The sequence below is a fragment of the Eschrichtius robustus genome, chromosome 10 (assembly GCF_028021215.1).
Source record: "Eschrichtius robustus isolate mEscRob2 chromosome 10, mEscRob2.pri, whole genome shotgun sequence".
Classification (NCBI taxonomy): domain Eukaryota; kingdom Metazoa; phylum Chordata; class Mammalia; order Artiodactyla; family Eschrichtiidae; genus Eschrichtius; species Eschrichtius robustus.
The window spans coordinates 2,327,926-2,352,329 of NC_090833.1; the positions used below are offsets into that span (position 1 = coordinate 2,327,926).

General features: G+C 58.5%; 1 protein-coding gene across 2 annotated transcripts in view; it reads right to left on the bottom strand.

Annotated features, from left to right (window-relative positions):
• SARDH (sarcosine dehydrogenase) overlaps nucleotides 1-24,404 on the bottom strand; it is a 64,005-nt gene continuing 39,601 nt past the window's right edge. For both annotated transcript variants that reach the window (XM_068552575.1, XM_068552576.1), the window contains 6 exons: nucleotides 23,900-24,047; nucleotides 19,596-19,689; nucleotides 6,923-7,085; nucleotides 6,191-6,359; nucleotides 3,854-3,989; nucleotides 1-1,421 (listed from right to left, as the gene is read on the bottom strand). In XM_068552575.1, the coding sequence (XP_068408676.1) occupies nucleotides 1,296-1,421; nucleotides 3,854-3,989; nucleotides 6,191-6,359; nucleotides 6,923-7,085; nucleotides 19,596-19,689; nucleotides 23,900-24,047 (836 nt within the window). In that variant the 3' untranslated portion in view covers nucleotides 1-1,295. The remainder of the gene's footprint in view (nucleotides 1,422-3,853; nucleotides 3,990-6,190; nucleotides 6,360-6,922; nucleotides 7,086-19,595; nucleotides 19,690-23,899; nucleotides 24,048-24,404) is intronic.

Sequence of the window (24,404 nt, forward strand, 5' to 3'; positions counted from 1 at the left end):
TCTTCCCATGGCCTTGACTTTATTAGCCTGACCTGTTCCGGCCCCGTCCGCAGTGGGGCTGTGTGGTGTGTGCGCCTCTGAGAGCAGCCTGGGCCCTGCAGGGACTGCCTGCTCCTCAGTCACCGCGTGGCTTCCTGCCTGTGTCGGCGGCAGCCTTGTCCTCCGTGTCCCCTGAGCGTCTGCCACCCCTGCTCCCCACGGGGCCGGGCTCGCCGGGGCACAGCCACGTGGTGCAGCTTTGTGGGAGCTGCCTGGGTCCTGGGCTGGCCCCCATCCCGGCAGGGAGGCAGGGCTCCTCCTGATGCACGGAGGACAGTTCTGGAAGCCCCACGAAGGGAGCGGGGGACTCACCCCCTTTCAAGGGCCTGTGCGAGGCCCATCCCCAGGGGGCCGGAAGAGTGGGAGACCAGGACCAGAGCTCAGTCCTAATCAAAGAGTAAGGACAGAGGCCACCCAGGCAGGAGGATTCTGCCAGGTTCTCACCCAGAAGCATGCCTTCCTCTCCAGACCTAGAGAGCGAGGGGCTCTCGGGGAAACCAAGGCAGGAGAGGGAGCTTCTGCACAGGTGAGGGAGGGCGCTGATCTGATATCCTCCCACCCCTGCTTCTGGCACTGATTTCAGGGCTGGAAACTCTCAGGAGGTTTTCCCGTGTGAAGAACTGAGAGGTCAAGGCAGGAAGAGCTTGCTTTCTGGATCCACCCCCCAACCCTTCCTGCGATCTGGGAAACAGACCATTCTGCTAACCTTGACCTCAGGGACCGTGCCAGTCTGGCACGCGTGCTCTCTGCCTTCCCTACTGCGCCTGAGGCAGACAGTACTAATCAATCCCCACACTGTCCCCAGTTCCAGACACACCTTACAACTCTCCAAGGCTGCTCTGGGCGGCCTGCCAGTCAGGGATGGGAACCCAGGGTAAAGCTCTCTGCCTCCCTGCTTTGACACGGGCCTTATCGAGTGTTGCCTAAGCGCCTTCTCAGAAGCTCTCAAGGGCTACAGGCATGGTCCCTGAGCCTAAGGGGTTATGGGTGGCTTTTTTAGGGTGTGGGTGGACTCGAGACCACCCTTTGGTCAGTGACCACAGAAGGGGCCTTCTGGGTCCTCTTTCCACCCTCTCAGTTTGCATCTGTTTGGGGGGGATGGTTCGGAGGCCTCGACTGAGGGCAGGGGGAGCCCAAATTCTGGCCAGGGCCAGCGTCCTGGGGCCCAGGGTGGTAGGGGCCCCTGGGAGTGGACGGTGTGGGACGGGACGGCAGGTCGCTGGCCTCCGGATCGGCTGAGGCCCTGCGCCGGCCCCTCAGTAGATCCCCTTCATCCTCTTGTTGTCGGGATCGAAGGGAGACTTGAGGTAAGCCTGGGCTGGGTAGGTCACCCCCATCCTCTCCAGGGCGTACTCTCCACTCTTCACGAAGTCCAGCGAGACCTACTAGCAGAAGAGGAGGGGCCTTGGTCACTGGTTACCCAGTGGGTTCCGGGGTCACGCTACCTGCCTCTTGGGATGGGGCCAGCCGTCTCGGCCTCACGCCCCTCCTGCGGGCAAACACATCGCTGTGCGGAGGGTCTTCCCTGAGCCGAGGAGCTGCCCTGAGCAGGTAGATTCCGGGTCCCTGTGCCCCCGAGTTGGACTTGAGCACCTGGGGTCCAGCAGAGCCGAGGTCTGGCAGTCAGTGAGATTTCTCCCACAGGGTAGCACCCCTCCACCCTGGAACTGCAGGTCCCTGGGAACCGGAGCACGGCCTGGACACGCAGGGCAGTGGCGGGCAGAGGCGGAGTGGGCTGGCCCAGCGCGGGACCCTGTTCTCCTGGTGCAGAGAATACACCCAGGGCCGGGCCTCACGGAGGGGTTCTGCTCGGGTTGTTAAATGACCTCTCTCGGCAGCTCAGGGTTGGATGGAAAAAATACCCCAAACAGACGAGCCTTTTTACGTGGCTGCAGTGTTGGAACGAAGCGGCTTCTAGACCAGGCTTCTGAGCCGTGGTGGGCACTGGCCGGGCTCAAAGCTCCACGCTGCCCCCACTGGGCCCAGAGGCAGGTGGCAGAGACCCCTGGTGCCTTCAGACGTCTGAAGGACTGGCTTGCCCAGAGCTAGGGCGTAGTCCTTACTAATAAACCCCCCGGAGGCCACCAATTCTGCCCCCACATCCAGAGCCTTTCCTTTCAAGGGCAGTTTTCCTATTTTACGAAGGAGTCTTGGTTATCCCGCTGCTGTGCTGGTAAATGTTTAACAACCAGCTCTCAAGGGAGGGGAAGGGGTTGGGGGGTGGGGGAGGCCTGATTGTGGCATTTGCCCATTTCCATGGTATAAACACACTGGACATCCCTGATGGCGGGGTTGGGAAGAGGTGGACACAGTCGGCTCTTACAAGCCAGCCTGAGCCGGCCCTGGCCCTGCACTGGTCAAACCCGGGTACCCTGGGCCACCTGTCTGGGTAGTGTATAAGTGTTCCTTCCTCGGTCACATTAATTAGAAACCCAACCTGACCAAACAGAAGAAGCAAGAATTATTGTTCTTTGAAAGAAGAGGTGACTAGGCCTGCACCCACCCCTACCCTTGCATGGGGCAAATAGACACAGAGCTTCAGCTGGGACCCAGGGCTCCATAGCTGGGGTGTCAGAGAGTCCTTTGTCACCGCAAATCGTCATCACCAGCCCTGGCAACCCCTTCCTCACAACTGTGCTTATTAAGGCTCCACTCAGAGCAGAGATCTATAGACAGCCCTGTGAGGCAGGTGGGAATAATCCGTCCCCATTTTACAGATGAGGAAACCGAGGCTCAGAGGGACGCCCTTGTCCAAGGTCGCCAGGCCAGTGCAGGGCAGAGCGCCAAAGCTACTGAGACCGAGCCTGTGTCCTGAGCCTCCCAGCCCACTGCGGATGCAGCCTTCTCAGACAGCGCCGCAGCCTGGCCCCTTCCCCCTTGGGTCTGCCATCAGGCTTGGCCCGCCCCTGCACCTCTGCCAGGGCTGGTCTGACTCACTCCTCCTGCCCCCTCCATGCTGCTGCTTCCAAGTGCCTCCCCCAGCCTGGAGCCTCAGTGGGGGGAGGTGGGGGGCTGCAGCCCAGAGACTGTCGGGGCAGGGGAGGCCGCAAGGCCCAGCTGGCTGGGCATCCCTGCCCCCACGTCAGAGCCTCTTGGGGCCTCTTTCTCCACCGTCAGGGGGCCGGCGCACGACTCCAGGGAAGCAAGCAGGTGAAGCCATAAAGGTGCCACGGATGCCAATGAGCTCCCCCCACCACTCGCGTCACACCACCCAGCCAGCCCGGCATGAGCTTCACACCCCTCCCAGCGCTCAGACCCCTGGAGGCCCTCTAAGGGCGCTCGCTCTGCCCTCACTCCCCTGCCAGTATGGACGGCGGCATCCGTGCTCGGTGGGGGATTATTTGGGTTTACAAATGATTGTGTGGGCAAAATGTTTAGATTTTCTCCACCCAGAACAAGCTGCCCCTTCTGTCTCATTGCCAAGTTTCCCAAATGTGCCTGCGCGCGTGTGTCTGTGTGCACGTGTGCCAGTACGTGTGCGCACATGCGGGTATACGCGTGTGTACGCGGATGTGTGCACACAACCGTTTGCACGCACACGGGGTCTCCAGCTCCAGGGAGCAGAGGGGGTTAGCCCTGCCCAGAGCCTCTTCCTGACCAGGAGAAGCTTGGCGCTTCCAAAATCAGATTCTTTCGGAGAGAAAATATGGAAAGAGCTCCGACTCTGCCCAGGGACACAGCCCCATCAGTCAGTCACCTCACTGTGCTCTGGTCCCCGCACGTCCAGCACACTCGGGGTGGGGGGCAGGGGTGCTGGTGCGGAGCCTGAGAGGACCCGGGGCTCCCGGTGGCAGTGCTGGGGAGTGGGACTCACCGGCCCGCCGCTGGGGTCCCGGATGTAGCCGTAGGCCAGGGTCTTGTCGATGGTGAACCCAAAGTCGGCCCTCCGGACGTGGCCCACCACCTGGCCGTTTCTCCAGATGGCCTCCAGGCCGAACATGGGCACTTTCCTGGAAGAAGCAATAGACGGCTGGGACCCCAGAGCCCCCGGAGGGGAAACTCCTGCGCTTTGCCTGGTCGAGGAGAGAGGGGCCGCGCCCACCAGACCACGGGCTCCACGCCGCAGGGCTGGTCTGCTGTGAGCCCCCGTGCCCAGCGCCTGGCCCCCGGGGATGCCACAGCACAGGCTCCGAGCAAATAAGTGAATGAACAGAAAACACCAGAACCAGGATCTGACTTTCGTGTCTCTAGGGACAGGCCCCACAGATTTGGAAGAGGCCCATCTTGAGATTTCTTTTCCATTTGACTTCTGATCAGTTTAAAACCGTCATACGACTTATTTCACTCGGACGGGTCTCCTTTTTCTACAGTGTGCTGCATCAATTATTAAAAGTGCTTTTTTGTATCACACATAAGGTACAATGCTCACTGTAAACGTTTTGAAAATTCAAAATAGAAAAGAAAGAGAAGATTAAACTACAGTCACAGAAACGCCAGCACCGGATCGTCTGGTGCAGATCTTGGCAGACGTGCCCCTCCTGTGCACGCGCCCGCGAGGACTGTGTGGGGCCCCGGGGAGGCAGCGAGCGCCGTGTGGCCCCGTGGGTCCCCGGGGCGGGTGCTGAGGGCCATGCCCGGCGGCGAGAGGGGCACAGCTGGGCCTGGTTACGGTAACTGGAACTGGGTGAACCCTACACTGAGGAAAAGAGCCTGGACAGGGTCCAGGGTGCCGTCCAGTTCAGAGACCAGGAGGAAAAGGTCTGCACGCCACGGGTCCAGCGGGTGAGGGTGGGACGGAAGGAGGCCTTTGTAAGCACGTGCTTGTCTCCTTTGGTCTCACCCAGTCCTACTGGGGCGCCACGTCCATGGCCTCAGAGAGGCCACCTGCCTCGCCCAGGGCCCCAGAGCAAAAGCCGCGGGAGTTCTCCGTGACTCCCCAGCCGGCGCCCGGGCCGGGTCTCTCCTCAGGCCTGGGACCAGCCAGGCCACGGCGCTGGATTCTGCCGCCCGGCAGGGAACCCCCGAGTGGGGCGAGCCGGGCCGTGGCCGGTGCTGTCTGAAGTTGCGGGCGCTTCCTGGAGGGCCAGGCGGCAGAAGGCCTCGGAGGACCCCTGCTCTGTCTGCACCCCAAACCAGAGCTGAGCTGCTCCCTGGGAGATGGACAAGGAATCAGGCGGAGAGGCGGCCTGATGGGAACCCAGGGAGAAGCCGTAGGACGATAACAACCCCAGCTCCGCTCTCTCTCCGCCCCCTTCCCCTGGGCACTCTCAACACCTGCTTTGAAGGTTCCAAATCTGGGAGAAGTGGCACCCTTGACGGCTGGCTGTCAGCTCCAAATCAACGAAGCCCAGAGACGCCCGCCGCCCTGGAGACGGTTGCTACTCAGACTCCGTGTCACACCATCTATGTCTTCCAGTGCCAGAACCCGGGACCCAGGGACAATGTGGGCTCAGCTCCGAGCACGTAAGGGCGACACGCTCAAGAGCCGCCCCGGGGGAGGTGGGGGAGAAGGGATCAGGCCCCTCCACAGGGCTCTCCTTCCACCTCTGCCACGTGCCCGGGCGAGAGCCACTCTGTCCCTTGGCCCCCATGGTCTCCATCTGTAAGTGGGGCTGGTGGCCCCAGCCTGGCCCTTCCCTCCACGGTCCCCCCTCCCGGGCTGTGGGGAGGCTCTAATGAGGACACAGTGGGACGTGGCAGCACGGTGACGGGCAGCCAGCTCGAGGCCCTCGGTCTGGAGCCTCCCACAGAGCTGGCTTGGGTTGGCAAGGCCTTTCACTCTTAAAATCTGTGTTTGAGGGAATTCCCTGGTGGTCCAGTGGTAAGGACTCTGCGTGTTCACTGCTGAGAGCGTGGGTTCAATCCCTGGTTGGGGAACTAAGGCACTGCCAGCCGCATGGCGTGGCCAAAATAAAATAAAATCTGCGTCTGATGAGCGCTGCCCTCTTTACTCCCTGCTGACCAGCACCGGTCCTGGGCCTGGTTTGCACCCTGCCCGGCCCTGGCGGGATCTGAGTTTGCAGCGTTGGCTTCGGAGTCAGGCCTGGCATGGACCCAGCCTCCTCACCTGTAACGGGGCTGCGGTGGGAGTTCTGGGAGAGGGTGCCTGGCCCGTGGGGAGCGTCCCACCAGGCGGCTCGGGAGGAGGAACCCAGAAGCCTGCTTGTCTGCGGCAGTCACTTCCGGCAGCCCTGGCCCCAAGGGTACTCACTCGTCCACGGTGAAGCCCACCAGGCGCCGGCAGAGGCCCTTGGGCTGCTGCTTCTCCAGGGCCTCGCGCCCCAGGAAGGGGATGGCGGACTTGAGCTTGCAGGTGAAGGCCAAACCCGCCTCCAGGGGGCTGTCGTCAGGCCGCAGGTCGGCGTGCCAGTGCCGGTAGCCTGGGTAGGGAGACGACGGGGTCAGCGCCAGCAGAGGCAGACACACGCCCTTCGCAAGATGCACGTGGGCGCCTGCCCCAGCCTGCATGCCCACCCTAGAAACTCCGTGACCTGGGCTTCCTGGGGCGGAGGGCATCCTCGATCGTAGGAGGTCCCCTGGACGAGCCCCCCTCAGCACTGCAGCACCTGTGCCGTCAGGCTGGGGGCCCTGGGGAGGGGGCTGTGAAGGGGCAGCACTGAGGGCCCCTTCCCGCTCCGATGTTCTCCAGCTCTCTCCGGGAAACTTGGCGCTACATCCAAATCCAGGTCCGGCCCCCGCCCGCCCTTACCTGGGAGAGCACCCTTCCCCCCAAGAGTGCTGGTGTCAGAGATGCCAGCACCGTCCCCGGGCCTGCATGGAGGACCCGGCTTGTGGGGGGTTTGGGGAGACGGCAGAGGTTGGGGGAAGGGGGAGCATAGTGGAGCTGGAAGGAGCACGGGGCCAGAGGTGGGGGTAACAGCCTCTCTGCCTCCAGTGAACGTGGCTCAGGCAGCCCACCGTGGTGTCCAGACCCTGCACACACCTTTCTCGATGCTCAGGGAGTCGATGGCCCGGTACCCGGCATTGACGAGGCCGTGCTTGGCCCCTGCTGCCATCACAGCCTGGTACACGGGCAGGCAGGACGGCCTCGGGATGTGCAGCTCCCAGCCCAGCTCCCCAACGAAGGACAGCCTCATGGCCCGGACCTGGGGGACAAGTCACAGCTCAGACGTGGGCCGGGGTCAGACGACTGAGGTCAAGGTCCAGCCACCACTTACTGGGGGACACTTCCTACCGTCACCATTACTAGCCGGCCCTGGGCCCAGGCCACTGGCCTCTGGCCCCAAGAAATGGGGTGTCCTGAGGAGAGTCCTCAGGAGCACTCTGGAAATCTTTTTTTTTTTTAATAAGTTTATTGATTGATTGATTGATTTTTGGCTGCGTTGGGTCTTCGTTACTGCGCACGGGCTTACTCTTGTTGTGGCGAGTGGAGGCTACTCTTCATTGCGTTGCGTGGGCTTCTCATTGCGGGGGCTTCTCTTGTTGCGGAGCACGGGCTCTAGGCGCACGGGCTCAGTAGTTGTGGCTCGCGGGCTCTAGAGCACAGGCTCAGTAGCTGAGGCGCATGGGCTTAGTTGCTCTGTGGCATGTGGGATCTTCCCACACCAGGGCTCGAACCCATGTCCCCTGCATTGACAGGCAGATTCTTAACCACTGCGCCACCAGGGAAGTCCCTGGAAATCTTTAAAAGGAAGGGGTGTCGTCGTTGGGGGTGGGAGAAAGTGGACATGTGGTTCCCAGGCCACAGCTCTTCTCCTAAGTGACTGTAGGAGTGCCCTTGGGCCTCTGTAACCAATGACTACAAACCTGGGGGCTTAAAACCACAGAAGTGTGCTCTCTCCCAGTTCTGGAGGCCCGAAGTCCAAAAGCAAGGTGTGGGCAGGGCCACGCTCCCTCTGGAGGCCCCAGGGGAGGGTCCCTCCTGCCTCTTCCGGCTCCTGGAGGCCCCAGGCGCTCCTGGCTGTGTCGTCCCGACCTCTGGCTCAGTCTCCTCTGTGTCTGTGTCTCCTCGTCTCCATCAGGACACTTGCCGTTGGGATGAGCCCCACCCTAAGCCAGGATGGTCTCATCCTGAGATCCTTTGCCTTAATCACAACTGCAGAGACCCTACTTCCAAGGTCCCACTCCCAGGTCCGGGGTGGGGACATGGACGTCTCTTTTGGGGGCCACCATTCAATCACTGCAGTGACTTGGGCAAGCCTCTTGGCCTCCCTTTGTCCTCGATTTCCTTGTCTGTAAGTGGAGTCAGGGGCCTGGCTTTGTCTGTCTTAGGAAGCTCTGGTGTGGGTACATGAAGAAGAATGGTGAGTCAGCCGTACGGCTCGTGAGTTGGCGGTGGACGCACTTGGCGGGAGGCGTCGAGAGGGGAACAGCCGGGCGTCGGGCGAGTATTCTGATCGCCCTCTGGTCTGGTGGGCCTCAGTCAAGTGCTGGGATCTGAAGACAGACACAGGCTCTGCCCCCCAGGCCTCGAGTCTTAGAAGGACTTAGCCAGAAGCCCAAGACAGCTTTTCGGCTACCAGGCCCTGGGTGGGCACATGCCGGGGAGGAAGGACCCTGATGGGAGGGACGGACCAGGCTGGAATCTTGAGCAGAGTTTGCTATCTCGGATGGGCCTGCCAGGCAAGTGGAAGCTGGAGCAGATTTGGGAGGGCGGGAACAGGAGAGAAAGGCCGGCTGGTGGGGCTGGAAGGGCCTTGTCATCCGGCTGCGGACATTTGACCGTGAAAGTCGAGGGTTGTGTCCCACAGGCCAGGAAAGGGACCATGGGCCCCCAAACCCCACGGACGTGACAGTGCTGTTTATGGAGTGTCCACGGGCAAAGCTCTTCATGTACGTTGCTTCATCAGACGCTTCTCACCCCACGCGGTGATGGGGATCGCTGTAAAAGATGTCCAGGGGATGATGCAGAAACAGGGGTTTCCTGCCTGGCCCGAGCACACACAGCGCTGACATGGGGACAGCTGGTCTCTGGGCACTTGTGTCCCTCACCACTGTGTACCGGGCCAGCAGCCACATGGAGGCCACAACCAGGATGGGGGGGATGCCTGGCCAGGTAGCCTGACTTTTCCTGCACAGCTGGTTTGGTGGCACGTCACTTACACACCCAGCACCTGGCGGTGGCTTCCGGCCTTCGGGCAAATCCTTGAACCCTCAGCGTCCCCATGTGCAAGGCCCAAGCATGGGACTGTCCAGCTCACAAAAGGGCCAGGGAGGGTGCAGCAAGTCACAGAGCTCACGGAGACGGAGGACCTGATCCCATTACTGCTCTGAGCCCAAAGGGCTGCCCAGTGCAGCTCCTGCCAGGATAATATCTGAGCAGAAGGAGAGCGGGGGCCACTCTGCCGACCACGGAACCAGCGCCTTATAAATCTGACACTTCAATCACACTGCCGCCGAGGGGCTGGATTCAGGAAGCTTTTGAAACAGCACAAATTTGCTCTGAGTTGCCATTTGCCCGGGGCCTCTCAAAAAACTCAGAATTGACACAGAAAATGTACTGTTGACATTTCCCTGCTCCCCTGCCTTGTCAACGGGCTTCTAATTTTAGACAGCCCACGGAGGAGCTCAGGGCTCAAAGCCAATCTCATTTTGAACAGGAAAAAATCATTTTTAAAGCTCACCCATTCACGGCCCCAGGATCGCCGGTCTTATCAGACATACAGCCCCCCAGTTAAGTCAGGCTCTTGAATGAATTCACGGGTGGGATGGAGCTACCCCCAGCCCCCTCCCCAGCTCCCAGGAGCCCGGCGAGGCCAGGAGGCTGGCTGGTCTCCATCATACCCCAGCACGCAGACGGGCTGAATTAATACTTCCTGAGTGAAGGGGGAAAACAGGTGCAGATGGACAGACCTCTGCTTTCTGGCAAAGTGAGGGGAAGGGTTTGGGGATTCCTAGGTGACTTTCTAAGTTGCCAGCATCATTGGTTCTTGAGACATCTCGTGTTTTTTTCTCCACTGAAACAAGTGGAGTTGGGGGAGGTCTCATTTCTTCTGAGACAGGACATGTACGGAAGGGAAAGGCTGAAAATGAGGACATCTGGAACATGGGCTCAGGGTCAGCCAGACCCACAGGCTGGCCTCTCCCAGCCTCAGTGTCCCCATCTGATAAATGGGGTGAGCATCAAGTTCATGGGAAGCTGGTGCCTGGCTGACTGTTGATCTGACAGTCAACGTGGGCTTGGATGGACTTTAGAAAGCAAGCCCCAAGCTGAGGCAAACTCCCCTTCAAAACAACCCCACACTGCTCTGGGAACCATGGGCAGTGGATGGGGCCACAGAATTGTGGAAGGTCATCAGGAAGGGCCTTAAACCAGGTTTTTGTTTAAACCCTTTTCAGACCCCAACGACTCCCCCGATACTGTTAGAACCAACAAACCAAGTCAGCAAGGTTGCAGGATATAAAATCAACATGCAGAACCGGCTGCATTTCTATACCCTAACAATGGGCAATCTGAGCAAGGAATTAGAAAAATATGTTTACAATCACATCAAAAAAACTAAAATCCCCAGGAAGAAACCTAACCACGGTGGTGAAAGACTTACACACTGAGAACTATAAAATACTGCCTAAAGAAAGTTCTTTCATTACACAAATAAGTGGAAAGACATCTCGTGTCCTCAAGATATCAATGCTACCCAAACGATCTACAGATTCAATACAATCTCTATCAAAATCCCAGTGGCATTTTTTTGCAGAAATAGAAAAATTCACCCTAACAGTCATATGGGTGACCTCGAATAGTCAAACAATCTTGGAAAAGAACAAGGCTGAAGGACTCACTTCCTGGTTTCAAAAGTTATTACAAAGCTACCACATCAAAACAGCGTGGTACGGCATAGATCAGACAAACAAATCAACGGAATAGAAAAGAGAGCCCAGAAATAAACCCTCATGTAAATGCCCAGTGACCTTCAACAAGGGATCCAAGACTGTTCCGTGGGGAAAGGACAGTCTCTTCAACAAATAGTGATGGAAAAACTGAACCTTATCTTACACCATATATAAACAATAACTCAAACTGGATTAAAGATCTAAATGTGAGACCTCAGACTGTAAAACCCCTAGAAGAAAACATAGAGGAAAACTTTGTGACACTGGACTTGGCAGTGATTTCTCGAATATGACACCAAAAGCACAGGCAACAAAAAGCAAAAATAATTAAGTGGGACTCCAGCAAATGTAAAAATTTCTGTGCATCAAAGGACACAACCAACAGTGAGAAGGCAACCTACAGAATGGGAGAAAACATTTACAAATCATGTATCCGATAAAGGGTTAATATCCAGACTATATAAAGAACTCCTACAACTCAACAAAAACAAAACAACCTGATTAAGAAATGCATTAAGAACTTGAATAGACATTTCACCAAAGATGATATACAAATGGCCAACAAGCATATGAAAAGATGGGCAATATCACTAAACATTAGAGAAATGAAAACCACAATGAAATATGATCTCAAACCCATTAGCATGGCTCCTACTTAAAAGAAAACACAGAAAATAATCAGTGTTGGCGAGAATGTGAAGGAATTGGAACACTTGGGCACAGTTGGGGGGAATGTAAAATGGTGAAACTGTTAGGAAAAACAGTATGGTGATTCCTCAAAAAATTAAAAATAGAACTACCATATGTCCAGCCATCCCACTTCTGGGTACATATGCAAAAGAACTGAAGGGTAGAGAAGGAGCTGGTCTGGTCATGTGCGTCCCGGGCCACAAGCATCCTGTTATCGGCAGACAAACTTAGCTCTGGAAATAAACGCTGGAACAGGACCTTGTGTAAGGCCCTGCTGGGAGCAATGCCCTTTTCTGCTTGGCCCAGCTGGGGTGACCACCCAGGAATCAACAGGGCTTGGCCAGTGCCCATCTTTGCAGTGGCCAGTGTGCTTCTGGCCGGCTGGCCCACAGAGGAAGAAATTGCTTCTAAAGCCAGCAAGAGCCACCTGCCAGCTGGGCCCCCTGGGAGGCTCAGACTCCTGGGCTGTGGAACGGAGACCCTAGAGGACCCCTGAGTGAGAAGAGACCCTGCTGGGGTGGGGAGGCAGACCCGCCAAGCCCCAAACACCTGGGTGAACGTCATTACTTCTATGCAGTGCTTCTCCATTCCAAATTGGCTCAAGGACCCTCTCCTTTTGGAAGGTTCTGGGTTTCAGACCCCTCCACCAGGACATGTGGGGCCCTGTAGAAAGTTCTGCGGGGTGCTACGGGTCCCCAAGGGTGAGAGGATTCTCCCCTCTGCCCATCGCCTGTTTCATTCAGGCCACTAGGGTGGCAACTGAGATGGTCAGCAGGGCGTGGTGTGGGAGAGTTTTCCCATCCTGAGGCCGAGAAGTGTCCCCATCAGCCTGGGCTGCGGCAGGCTTAAGGCTTATCTGCCCCGTAAGGACAAGGTTGGAATCCGGAACACGAGTCACGAGGTACCTCTGAGCCCGAACCCGGGGCTCTGCACTCAGTGCGTGGTCAGTAATGTCTGTGGTCCCACACGGGGTCACCTGCCCCAAACACAGATGGCAAGCCCAGCAAGATGAAGCTTCTAGCTACCCATTCCACGAACACCTGAGCTCACACATCCCGTGGGGCCCTGGCACGGCCCCAGGCTCTGGACCCTCCATAGTGCTCAGGATGCTGCCTGGTCCTCCCGGCACTCACACCTGACGCAGGGCAGGTGAGGGCCAGCCACCCACCAGAGTGGGCACCACAGTGGCTGAGAGCGTGGGCTTGGGTGCCACATACCTACTAGGTTTAAATATGAGTCACAAATGCTGCATCCCTGGCGACTGACATCCCTCTGAGTCTGCTTCTGCAAATCCTGGCTGATAATAGAGCCCGTAGGGCCCATGGGAGCAGTCAACAAAACTGTCACTATTGGGGCTTCCCTGGTGGCGCAGTGGTTGAGAGTCTGCCTGCCAATGCAGGGGACACGGGTTCGAGCCCTGGTCTGGGAGGATCCCACATGCCACAGAGCGGCTGGGCCCGTGAGCCACAACTACTGAGCCTGCGCATCTGGAGCCTGTGCTCCGCAACGGGAGAGGCCGCGACAGTGAGAGGCCCACGCACCGCGATGAAGAGTGGCCCCCACTCGCCGCAACTAGAGAAAGCCCTCGCACAGAAACGAAGACCCAACACAGCCAAAAATAAATAAATAAATAATTTTTTAAAAAAAATCAGTTGACTTCTTAAAAAACAAAAAACAAAAAACTGTCACTATAGAGCCCCAGGCAGGAGGCTGGCTACTCGGAGAGATGGGTGCCGCTGGCATGCCCATTTTACAGATAAGGAAACTGGGGCTCAGGGAGGTCAAGCCACTTGCCCAAGGCCCAGTGATGTCCTAGAAAATGTTCAACAATCAACTCTTGCGGGGCAGGGGGTTGTTCTGTAGCATTTACCACTTTCTGTGGTATAGATACTCCTACTACAGCTGATTTCAAGCTACCAATGGTTTAACCACCCCTTGCTAATTTTCCTACAGATTTAACCCTCAGCTCTCACGAGCTGGTATGAGCACTTCCCAAGACGCTTGGAGGGCTCACAGCTAGTAAGTCAGAGCAAGGAGTCAACACCATGAGATCCTCCCTCCCTGCCCTAGACTGAATCACTGGAATATTTCTGGGGGGAGGGAATATGTTCAGGTTTCAGTAAAATGGATTTGGGGGCTTGGTTCCACGTTTGGTGCATCAGTGAACTTCCTGCCAACTCTCCGTGGGGAGGACTGAAATCAGGGTAGTGCTAGGTGCCCACCCCAGCTTGGATCAAAGGTCACATGAGTGCCCCAGGCAGGAGAGCCCATGTCACTCCTGTGGGATGTTTGGCCACGGGCAACATCAGAACAAGCCTGGAGTAGCCCCTCTGGGCAGACACCGCAGGAAGGCTTGAGCAGATGTGCCCACAGACACGGGCCCAAGCGCTCTCAAATCACATTAGCTCGTGGTGATTTTACCTGTTTCTGGGGAGTTTGGGTGTGTACCAGCACCCCCGACTCACCAGGCACATCGTCCAAACTCAGTCACCCCTTAAGTAAGTGAGGATCTCGGGGGCTCCCGAGGCAGGGTATCGGCAGGGATCAGAGTATGTGCAGCCCCTGCAGGGGCCTGGAGCCCTGAATCCACAGGAGAGGGAAGAAGCCAGTTGGCAGTAGGTTTAAAGGATCTTCATTTTTCAAATCCTCTGGACATCCCAAGACACCCTTGATTCCAAAAACATCCTGCCGTGGGGGTGTGCAATCTCTCCTAGGAGTCTGGTCCAGAGGGCTAGTTTACGGTGGTGCTGCTAGTTCTGGTGAAGGTGGTCTGGTGACGGTGGAGGTGAAGGTAGTGGTGGTAGTAAAGATGGTGGTGATGGTGGTGGTTGGTGAGGATGATGTTCGTGGTAGCAAGGTTGATGGCAGTGATGGTGGCGGTGATGGTGGTGGTGATGGCGATGGTGGTGGTGGTGATGGTGGTGGTGACGGTGGTGATGGCGATGGTGGTGGTGGTGATGGTGGTGGTGGTGATGGCGATGGTGGTGGTGGTGATGGTGGTGGTGGTGATGGTGATAATGGTGGTGGTGATGGTGGTGGTGGTGATGGTGGTGGCGATGGTGGTGGTGGTGACGGTGATGGGGGGGATGGTGATTGGAAACCAATTTTCAAAGATTCAGAATAAATAAAAGGTGTGATGCTCAAACCACACTTCACAAACTTGGCCGTCTCAGAGGATCAAAAAAAGAGCTGCAGAGTCCAAGCAGGTGGTAAACACTACGGACCACCCCCAGAAAGACCCCATCTGCACCTACAGACAACGGCAGGGGCTGCACGATCAGAACATCCTTACAGAGAAAGGACGGGGTTCTGCCCTGGAGGAGCTTCTAGAATCTCTGAAGCACACTCCCGGGAGCCCCTCTAAGCCACCCAACCTCATTCCAGCCACACCTTGTCCTTACACTTTCATGGCAAGAAGCTGTCACTGCCCCCCCACGGGACACCCCTGAATAGTGGCCTCGGCCACCATGTCTCTCAGCTACACACCACCCCCGGCTCTCTAGGACAGAGGTGAATTTGCACAAGTTGTGCAAAGCGACTTTTTAGGCGACGGCTAAAACCCAGTTGGCAAACACAGGCCCCGTGAAGGTATGGGCATCCCGCCTCTGTCTGTACAACGCGTGGGGGTGGGAGAGTGTTCCATCCCAGACTAATTGAATCTGAACGGTGCCACAGCAAGGACACACACAGTCAGGGAAAGAAATTCAATTTCCTTTTGACCTGCAATTAATTTTCAGAAAAAAGTCGCTTTATCACCTTGCCTAAAGATGAGCTTCTAGCCCAGCACCTGCTGCTTTCCAGAAGGGGCCCCCGTCCTTGGCTGAGTCAGGGAGACACCGCGTCTCCCCTGGGAAGCAGGCCAGGAGCAGGCTTTCACTGGGAACCTCGCTGGCCTTGAGGACATCCGGTCAGCTGGCTGCCAAGGGGACAACTCCCGCCCCCTGTTCTTCCTCTAGGAATGCAAGGATCTTGCAAGCCTGGGGCTGGTCCAGGCATCGCAGAATTACTGCAGAGCAACGGCCCTGCTCCGCTGAGGATACTGCTCGGCTGGTGGCACCGCTCCGCCACGGTCGCCCACCCACGCGTTTGCCGTGAGTGTGGGTCGCTGTGGGCAGCGGCGGGGTCCTGCTCACCCACCCTCGGGCAGGATCTGTGGTTCTGGGCTCTGACCTTCATCATTCCGCGTATCCCTCGTGACCCGGAGGCCTTGCCGATGACTCAGACACACATATCCCTCTCCTGCATCTGGTTGGCTGGCATCCAATTATCTCCCATAAAGGCTTGGCCCCGAGCTCCGGGCCCAGCATCGCAACGTTGATGGAACTGGTGTCAACACATGCTGACATTATTTAGGAGAATACGAAACTCCCCCTGGATCCGGAGAGCATGCAGGATATCTGGACAGACTTACAGGACGGCCCAGAAACGATTTTGGTCATTGTCTAAACTTTGTGCTACAGATGGGGAAACTGAGACCCAGAGAGGTGGTCCCACAGAGGCCGGGGCAGGACCAGAAGCCAGGCCTGCCGGCCCCCAGCTCTGCTGGGCGCTGAGGTGACGGTGCTTCCGGACCCCCGGATCCTGGGCTGACCCGGTTCCCACCTCCCCGCCTGCCTGTGAGGCCACCTCGGGTGGGGGCCAGGGCAGTGGCCAGCCCCAGCTCCCGTGGCCCAAGTCCTGCTGGCAGCTGACTTCCCCATCCCTCTCGCTGGCCAGTGGATGGGAAGGCCTTTGTGCCCCTGGCTTGGACCATCCGGGAACTTGTGGCTTGGGTCACTGCGAGGTCAGCAAAAACCGTTAACATTGACACAAAGGAGCCAGAGCCTAGCCCTTGGGGCCCTCGGGAGAAGGCGCGGTCGTCAAGGCAGGACTGGATTCCTCCTGCAAACGTCTTCCTGGGACCCTCTTCACTCCCATGTCAGCTGCTGAGCAGTGGCGGCTTTTCTCACCACCCAGGCCCTCGCTCCAACGCAGGTTGGGCTAGGGCTGCAGTGTCCTTCCCGTCCCCCAGCCTCGGCTAGGCTGTGGGCCTGCGGAGGGCCAGGCCCGTGTCTTCCATCCCAGAGCCCTGATCTGGCAGGCTCCTGGCCAACACGTCCAGAATGAATTCTAGGGAGCGTGTTGGGGAGCTCAGCATTGGGATAGAACCTTCCGTTTAGAAGGGATGCTAGAACTCAGCTGGGCATCCAAACTGGCCGAATATGAGCCCACGGGCCAAATCCCTCAGGTAGCGACCGGCCTTGGAAAGCTCTGTGCTTCTCCCCGACCCTGCCCCAAAGGCCTAGGAGACAGAAAATACCAAATGACTGCTGAACGGCCAGGAAGGCTGGGACCATGTCCCTGGCACGCCTCTGTCTCTGGGTTCTGGTTCTGAGGAACGTGTCATAGGTCAATAATCAGAGTCATAGAAGGCCCACCATCGAGGGAAGCCCATCACAGGGCTATTCCAAGGAGAAAAAACAGCCCAAGCAAACGTCCTGCTTACGGAGAGGGTGACACGACGTTCATAGTGGTTCTCAGACAGTATTTCAAGGAACAGGAAAACTCTCACAACAACTTAGTAAGAGAATAAAGCCGAATGTGCAAGCTATGTATATAGGATGATCTTGCTTCTGCTTTAAAATTTACAGGCAGAGATCAGGGAAAGAAGATGGAAGGAAATACACTGTCAACCTTGGCTTTCTCTCTGGTGGAATTAGAGGGGTTTTTGTTTGTTCTAATTTTACTAGTATTCCCTATTTATAGTGAAACAACCCATCAACCCTTCAGCCAGACTCTGTGGCAGGTGAGAAAGGGAAGTCTCAGAGAGGTCAAGGGTCACGCCCAAAGGGGTCATGTCAGTGGTGAGGTCTGCACACTGTGTACTGTGGTTGGAAACAGAGAAACGAGCAATAAGGTGCTTTTGACTAAACCAGTAAGCCAGTTCCAGAGGAGGCGGTGGAGAGAAGCAGCCTGTGTATGTCCTGCACCCCATGTCTCCCACCCCGTGGCCCCCGACCTGTGCCTGTTACCCCACGCAGGAGTTCATCCTGGAGTCTGGCCTCTGCTTCCACTGGCCAGAGCCCTGGCCCAGCCGGGCTCCTGGAGGCCAAGGTGCAGCCAGACGGCCGGGGGCCAGGCCTGGGGCGGCAGCCAGGGCCGGGAAGGGCCAGCCCCCATTGCAGCCCATTGTCCAAGACTAAGGCCCAGGTGCCTCGCTGGAGCGACCCTTGGCTGGCAGGGGAAGCGTTCGCACCTGGTCTTCTCCCGCACAAACCTCGGAGCCACACGCAGGCTGAGCCAACGCCAAGCTCCCAGCTCCCCCTCCCACTTCCCAAGTCAGAACCCCGCCCCAGACGGGGCTGGGCGCTGCACGGACCCCACGGGGACCGAGGGGGCCAGAGCTGCAGCCGGGACAGGCCAGATGCCACTGTGGCCTGGGGTGGAGCTGTGCCATTCTCTCAAAACGCACGCCCTCTCTGGTCCCGGCAGGCAGCTTTGTACCAAGCAGGCAGGAAGCAAGCTAGACAGAGACATCCCCAGTTTCCTGCCCCCCAGCACAGCCTCCAGAGAGGGAAGGCAGACCAGAGCTGGGCCAGCGCTCCTCGGCTCTGCAGAGCTGCTTTTATCTGGTTTCTCCTGGCAGCCTCCTTTCTGATGTCATTGCAACATTGTTTACTTGCTAACGGGACCCAGATTCCTCCGACCTCCAGTCCCTCTGCAGGCCAGGACCACGAACATCCCTTAGCACTTTCCCCCCAGAACCCCCCAGATGAACATGAAGGAAGTAGAAGAGGGGGAAGTGCCCCCGAATCCGGCTGTCTGTCCACCCACCCCCTCCTTAAGGCCACCTCCGTGTTACTGACACATATTCATGCGCTTTTTATGTTTCATTAGCTGGGGGGCCCTGGGCAGTCCATCCAATTTCTCTGAGCTCAATTCAGGGAAACATCCGTCCTGGGGGTAACATTTCCTACATCGGGAGCTGCCGTAGGACCTCGTTCAACGCACCTGGCTGTGACTGCACACCTGCCTACAGGGCAATCGCAGAGCGGCACCTCTCCCCTGCCCCACCCCCCTTCCCCTGTCATGGCAGTTCTGCCTCTGGGGACATGTGGTCACGTCTGGACACAGTTTTGGTTGTCACGTCTGGGGGTGCTCCTGGCGTCAAGTGGGTGAAGGCCAGGAACTCTGCTCCACACACTGCAATGTGCCCAGGATGCGCCCCCTGCCCCGCCAGAGTATCTGTTCCAAAATGTCATCGATCGTGCTGAGGCTGAGAAGCCCATGCTAGAACCTTCCACGCTGTCGTGAGTATTAAGTGGGACAGTACTCGTGAGTCACGTGCTTTGAATAGTGCCTGGTGCCTTGGGAGCCCTCGGCTGACAGCGGCCGAGGTTACTTTGACCGCCTGCTCCTTACCTTGCCCTCGGGAAGTCAGGGTGGAGATCATGATGTTCATTTTCCAGAAAGGACACCACGGCCCAGGAGTAGGGCCTGACCAGAGCTGGACCCGGGACCCCGGCCCCAGGGTCTCCGAGGACATTGAGTCCGCTGCAGCCCTGATACTGTCCACAGCGTCAGAAGCTTCCGGTCCTGGGACCCGACCTTCTGCAGCTGGGGGACGGGCAGGGGGTGCTCCCCGGGGCCTGGCGGTGCACGCCGAGAGCCCCTACCCTCTCCCGCAACGCGGCGGGCTGGGAAAGGGGGAACGCTCCAGAGGACCGGCCGCCTCCTCAGGACATGCAGACCTCTGGAGCAGCGTAATTGCTTGGCTGTCCCCAGCGCTGTCATCTCCAAGGAGACGCAGGAGATGCCCTGATCTGGGAGGGCGTGCCCTTGCCTCTGAGGAGGGGACACTGGGGGCGGCTTCACAGGTGGCAAGTCCTTGGCAGAAGCCTGGGACTGCGCCCCTCAGCATGCGCCAGACACTGGGTGGGGCACAGGTGATACCCGACTTTGACCCCCGTTCCTCGTCTGAGGCCCTAACAGCCTGTGGGCAGGACATGTGGTCCCCACTTCACAGTAGGGAACCAGGGTCCAGGGAGGTTCCACAGACGTGCCCAAGGGCACACGATCCCCAAGCCCCAGGTCTGTTCCCTTGCAGCTGCTGCCCCCTACGGCCCAGGGGACAGCGGCCAGGTGGTACCTACCAGGTGCCCGGCGGCTCTCACCAGCTTGTGAGTGAAGAGCGGGAAGGCCTCATTGCTCAGGTCCGCATCGAGCACGTCCTGGAGAATGGCCCGGCTGCGAGCGAGAACAAGGGCGGTCGGTCAGTCGGTCAACAAACACCTGCCCAGCCCTCCTGGGTGCGTGGCCCGGGCTGGAGAGCCTCTGGGGACACAGCAGTGAGCAGGACGAGGCCATGTCCTCACGGGGCAGACCGCCAACAAACATGCTATCAATAAAACACACCAAGAGGGAGACGCACCCAAAATCCAGTCAGATAAGAAAGGCACCTTCGGGCTTCCCTGGTGGCGCAGTGGTTGAGAATCTGCCTGCTAATGCAGGGGACACGGGTTCGAGCCCTGGTCTGGGAGGATCCCACATGCCGCGGAGCGGCTGGGCCCGTGAGCCACAGCTACTGAGGCTGCGCGTCTGGAGCCTGTGCTCCGCAACAAGAGAGGCCGCGACGGTGAGAGGCCCGCGCACCGCCATGAAGAGTGGCCCCCGCTCGCCGCAACTAGAGAGAGCCCTCGCACAGAAACGAAGACCCAACACAGCCAAAAAATAAATTAAAAAAAAAAAAAAAAAGAAAAGAAAAGCACCTTCATCAGGAACAGTGACAGGAACAGCCAAGCCTGGGGCAGAGACAGGACTCAGAGATGAGCGCTCACAAGCTCTCCTTTCTCAGATGGGGGAACCAAGGCCTGGGGCAGTTATCTAACCAGCTAACGCCCCTCATGCCACAGGCCCCCGAGGGCAGGGGCCGCCCTCCTCACCTCCCCTGCCCTGCCGGGCCCGGCAGTCTGGCTCTCATGCTGGATGGGTTACCTGAGACCTCTCGGTGTCCATGGAAACCTTCACTTCCTGGGCGCCGTGCCCCTTGCCTCCCTCCAGGACTTAGTTGACTCTTGCTTCCCGGCACGTTTCCACCGGGTGCCCCTGCCCCTGTTTAAACTTTGTTATCCTTCAGGTCTTGGTGCATCTGTCACCTCCTACAAGAACCCCTCCCTGATTCCCTGAGTCTGGGTCAGGTTCCTGCGCCCCCACCCCACACTGCCCCCGGTCTGAGCTCACAGCCCTGATACGTCTCCGGCCAGGGTGCCTCTCACACTGGTTGTATTGATACTTGCCCCCACTGAACGAGGAGCTCCGTGACAACAGGGCCCCTATGCCTGGCACATAGAGGGCAACCGGTAAATAGGACTGATTGAAAATGGGCTGGCTTTGCACTGCAGGGCCAGCTCCCCATTGGCAGGAGACAGCCCCACCATTTCTGCCTCGCAGGGGTCCCAGCCAGTGCCCAGAAACGCTTCTGACACTAATCCCCAGCCCCACGGTGCCGGAAGCTGCTCGCCCACGCCGGCCCGAGGTGCCCAGTGTGCTGCAGTGTGTCAAGATCCTTATGTAACACCCCGGCACCCACGTGGTGCCAGCCCCCGGAGAACCCACACCCAGTCCTTAAGAAGCCCGTCCTCTCTGCGGCCCTGGGCGGATGGGGCCAGGGCTGCTCCCTGGTCTTCCCAGCAGGGGAAGGAGGAAGGAGGCTGGAGCTGCCACCCGGGGCCAGCGTGACCTTAGCAGTGTCAGGGGTACCCCAGCTTGGGCACCAAGCTGGGCAGGCAGGTCTGCCAAGCACGGGCCGGGGTGCAGGAGGCTGTCCCTCTGCCAGGGGGCAGCAGGTGGCCCTGGAGGGCACTGGCTCCGGTCAGAGACCAGGTTCAGGTCCTGCTTCCTTCGCTCACTCCCACCCCAACCTCGCCTCGGTCCCCTCGTCCGCTCCATGAGGACAGCGATGCCACCTCACGGGGCCCTTGTTGGGGGGGGGGTGCATCCGCCAGAAAGCACAAGCCAAGCGCCGTGGCATAAACAACTACAGCGGCGATCACTGTACCCCGCCGTGTCTCCCCAGTCACGTGTGGCCTCTTGAGCTTAAGTTAATTAAGGTAAAAAATTCTGTCTCACTGCCACATTTCAAGGCCTCGATGGCCACATACAGCTTAGTGGCTCCTGTACTGGATCCACCAATTATGGAATGTTTCCAGAAAGTTCTATCGGTCAGCAGGTCATACAGCATCTCCCATGGCGCCACGCCGAATGCTTTCCACGTAACAACTCAGAAAGTTTAGCCCTTATCAGCGGTGCTGGTAACATTATTATTCATACAAGAAACTTTGGGTTATTTCTGAAAGAGCGAGGACAATTTGGAGGAGAAAGTTAAGAAGTTACCAGGAGGAGGAGAGCTTGTCTTCCTGCCCTGGCAGCCGTCACTTGCCACCCTCCTTGAGCAGCTTCTAATGAGGCTGGAAGAGGCTGGCCTGTCCCCCCGGGGCCACACCTTGATCTGTCTGTCTGGTACCCCCACCCTCCCCTGCCCACTCACCCCCACCACCAAACCAAAAATAGCCCACTCCCCGTTCAAGGTCGCAGTGGCAACGAGCTGAGGCTTCCGAGGATGGCCTTGAGCTCAGAAGGCCAGGACGCCCACCCCCATTCAGCCCAGAGGTGCGGAGGTCGGGCTCACCTGGGGAGAGGAACCCCACGCACTGGACCCATTGACCACCTGGGCACAGCTCATCACTCCCTGCTCAGAATCCCTGCTTCACCTGGCCCCTGAGGCTCCTCACACCTGCCGGCCTCCTACCCCCTGGCCCAGAATCGGAGACCCCGTTAAAGCCCTTCTTCTGCTCAGTTCCCTCTCCTGGAGGAGCAGCCTCTGCACCTGCAGGCTCTCACCTCCATTGCCCTCTGAGCACGTCTCCTATGGCCCTGGCCTCACTGCTTTGCCTCCTGCCACAGGGCCTTTGCACCTGCTGCCTCCTCTGCCTGAAACACTGTCCCTTCAGAGAGCTCCAAGCCTTGACCCCTCATTTCCCGCAGTGTCCCCTCCAAGGGCCCCCTGATAAACATTGGTTTTCATGAGAAGCCTGAAGTCCAACACTTGATGGTTAAGGTACACAACCAGCCGTGATTCAGAGAGCACGTACCATGTGTCTGCCGTGTGCCTCTGTGCGAGATGGTGCACACGCAGAGCCAGCTGCAACCCCGCCCAGGAGGGGAGGTTCGCCAGTCCAGGACCCAGCTGGGGTGCTGCAGGCTCGGTCAGCTCCAAAGAACCAGGGGAAATGGGCCCTGTGGCGGGGTCTGAGTGCACTGGCTGGGGATCCTGGCATGACCCTGGGCTGACAGGGATGTCCCATGGACACGGCCGTGCTTCGTCTAAGCGTCAGCTTTGGGATAACCTGGCTGGAGGTGCCCCGTCCTCTCTTCTTCACCAGTAAGAATAAAAATACTTCTAACCACCTCAAAGGCTATGATCAGGATTGGAGGGGATGTTGGCACATCCCAGGCACCTGATTGGTCGATGTTAACACGCTGTGCTTCCCCTCTTATCCCCATCCCCCAGTCCCCTCTCCGAAGCCCAGCCAGAGGGATCTTTCCAACGTGCACAGCTGCTCAGGTGCCCCTTTGCCTAAGACCGTCCTGTGGCTCCACGCACAAGCTAGAATCCGAGGGCTTTCCAGGAGCTGATTCCTCATGGGTGGGAACACAGCTCAGTAAACGCTCATAGAATGAATTAAGGAGTAAATGATCATCTGCAGACCTAGTCATTGGAGGTGTTTAGGGAGGAACAGGCGACCTCTTGGTGTAGAGCATTATTCTGAGCCCAGGTAGCACGTGGAACCCCAGTCTGGCCCTGCCCACTTAGAGATGGCGTACATGATTCTTAGTCCGTATCAGCTGTCCAGAGACACCCTCGCTGGCCCTTCCGTGACCACTGAATCCTCACATACTGATTCACAGTAAGGTTCAGTCTGAGTCTTTTATTAGGGGCTCTTCTGTATTCTAGTGCTTCGAAAAGCATCCTTCTCACGCGGCCTCTCTGAGGTCGCTGGCACGTTGAGCTTACTGACCACAGTGTCCCATTCTGAAGCAGTAAGTGGTTCTGCCCCGGGCCCCAGATAGAGGGACGAGGGCCCAGGTCCCAGGTGTACCCAGGTGCACCCAGGTGCGTGGCTCCCCGTCCTCTCCTCACCTGGCTGGGCCCTGGACGCTGACCAGGCCCAGGTCCCAGGTGTACCCAGGTGCACCCAGGTGCGTGGCTCCCCGTCCCCTCCTCACCTGGCTGGGCCCTGGACGCTGACCAGGCCCAGGCCCCAGGTGTACCCAGGTGCACCCAGGTGCGTGGCTCCCCGTCCCCTCCTCACCTGGCTGGGCCCTGGACGCTGACCAGGCCCAGGCCCCAGGTGCACCCAGGTGCACCCAGGTGCGTGGCTCCCCGTCCCCTCCTCACCTGGCTGGGCCCTGGACGCTGACCAGGCCCAGGTCCTCGGAGCTGTCGACGAGCTGGCACCGGAACTTCCCGTCCTGCAGCACCGTGGTGATGTGGGACCAGTTGTGCTGGGCCACAGCCCCGCCCACGGCCAGGTAGTAGCCGTCCCCTGGAGGAGGAGCACGGGACTCAGCGCAGGACTGCGGGACGGCGGAGACGGGGCAGAGGGGGCGGCCCGAGGCCTCCGTGGAGAAAACAAACGCTCTTTCCTTGAAAGTGAACGACCAAGGCCCAAGCGATGGGGACACTCCCGAGGGACCCTGGGTTCTCGTCACCCGCAGGACGAAATGTGGGGAGGAGCGGGCTGGGTGCGGGACCCCCTGAGGGCTGCACGTGCCAAGGGAGCATTTTCTGGGAGAGTCTGAGGCTTTCTCCCACTTCTCAAGGGGTCTGTGATCCAAGAAAGCGTAAGAGCTCCCAACGCCACCACGCCGTGGGGAGATTGTGCGCCCCACCTCAGCCACCA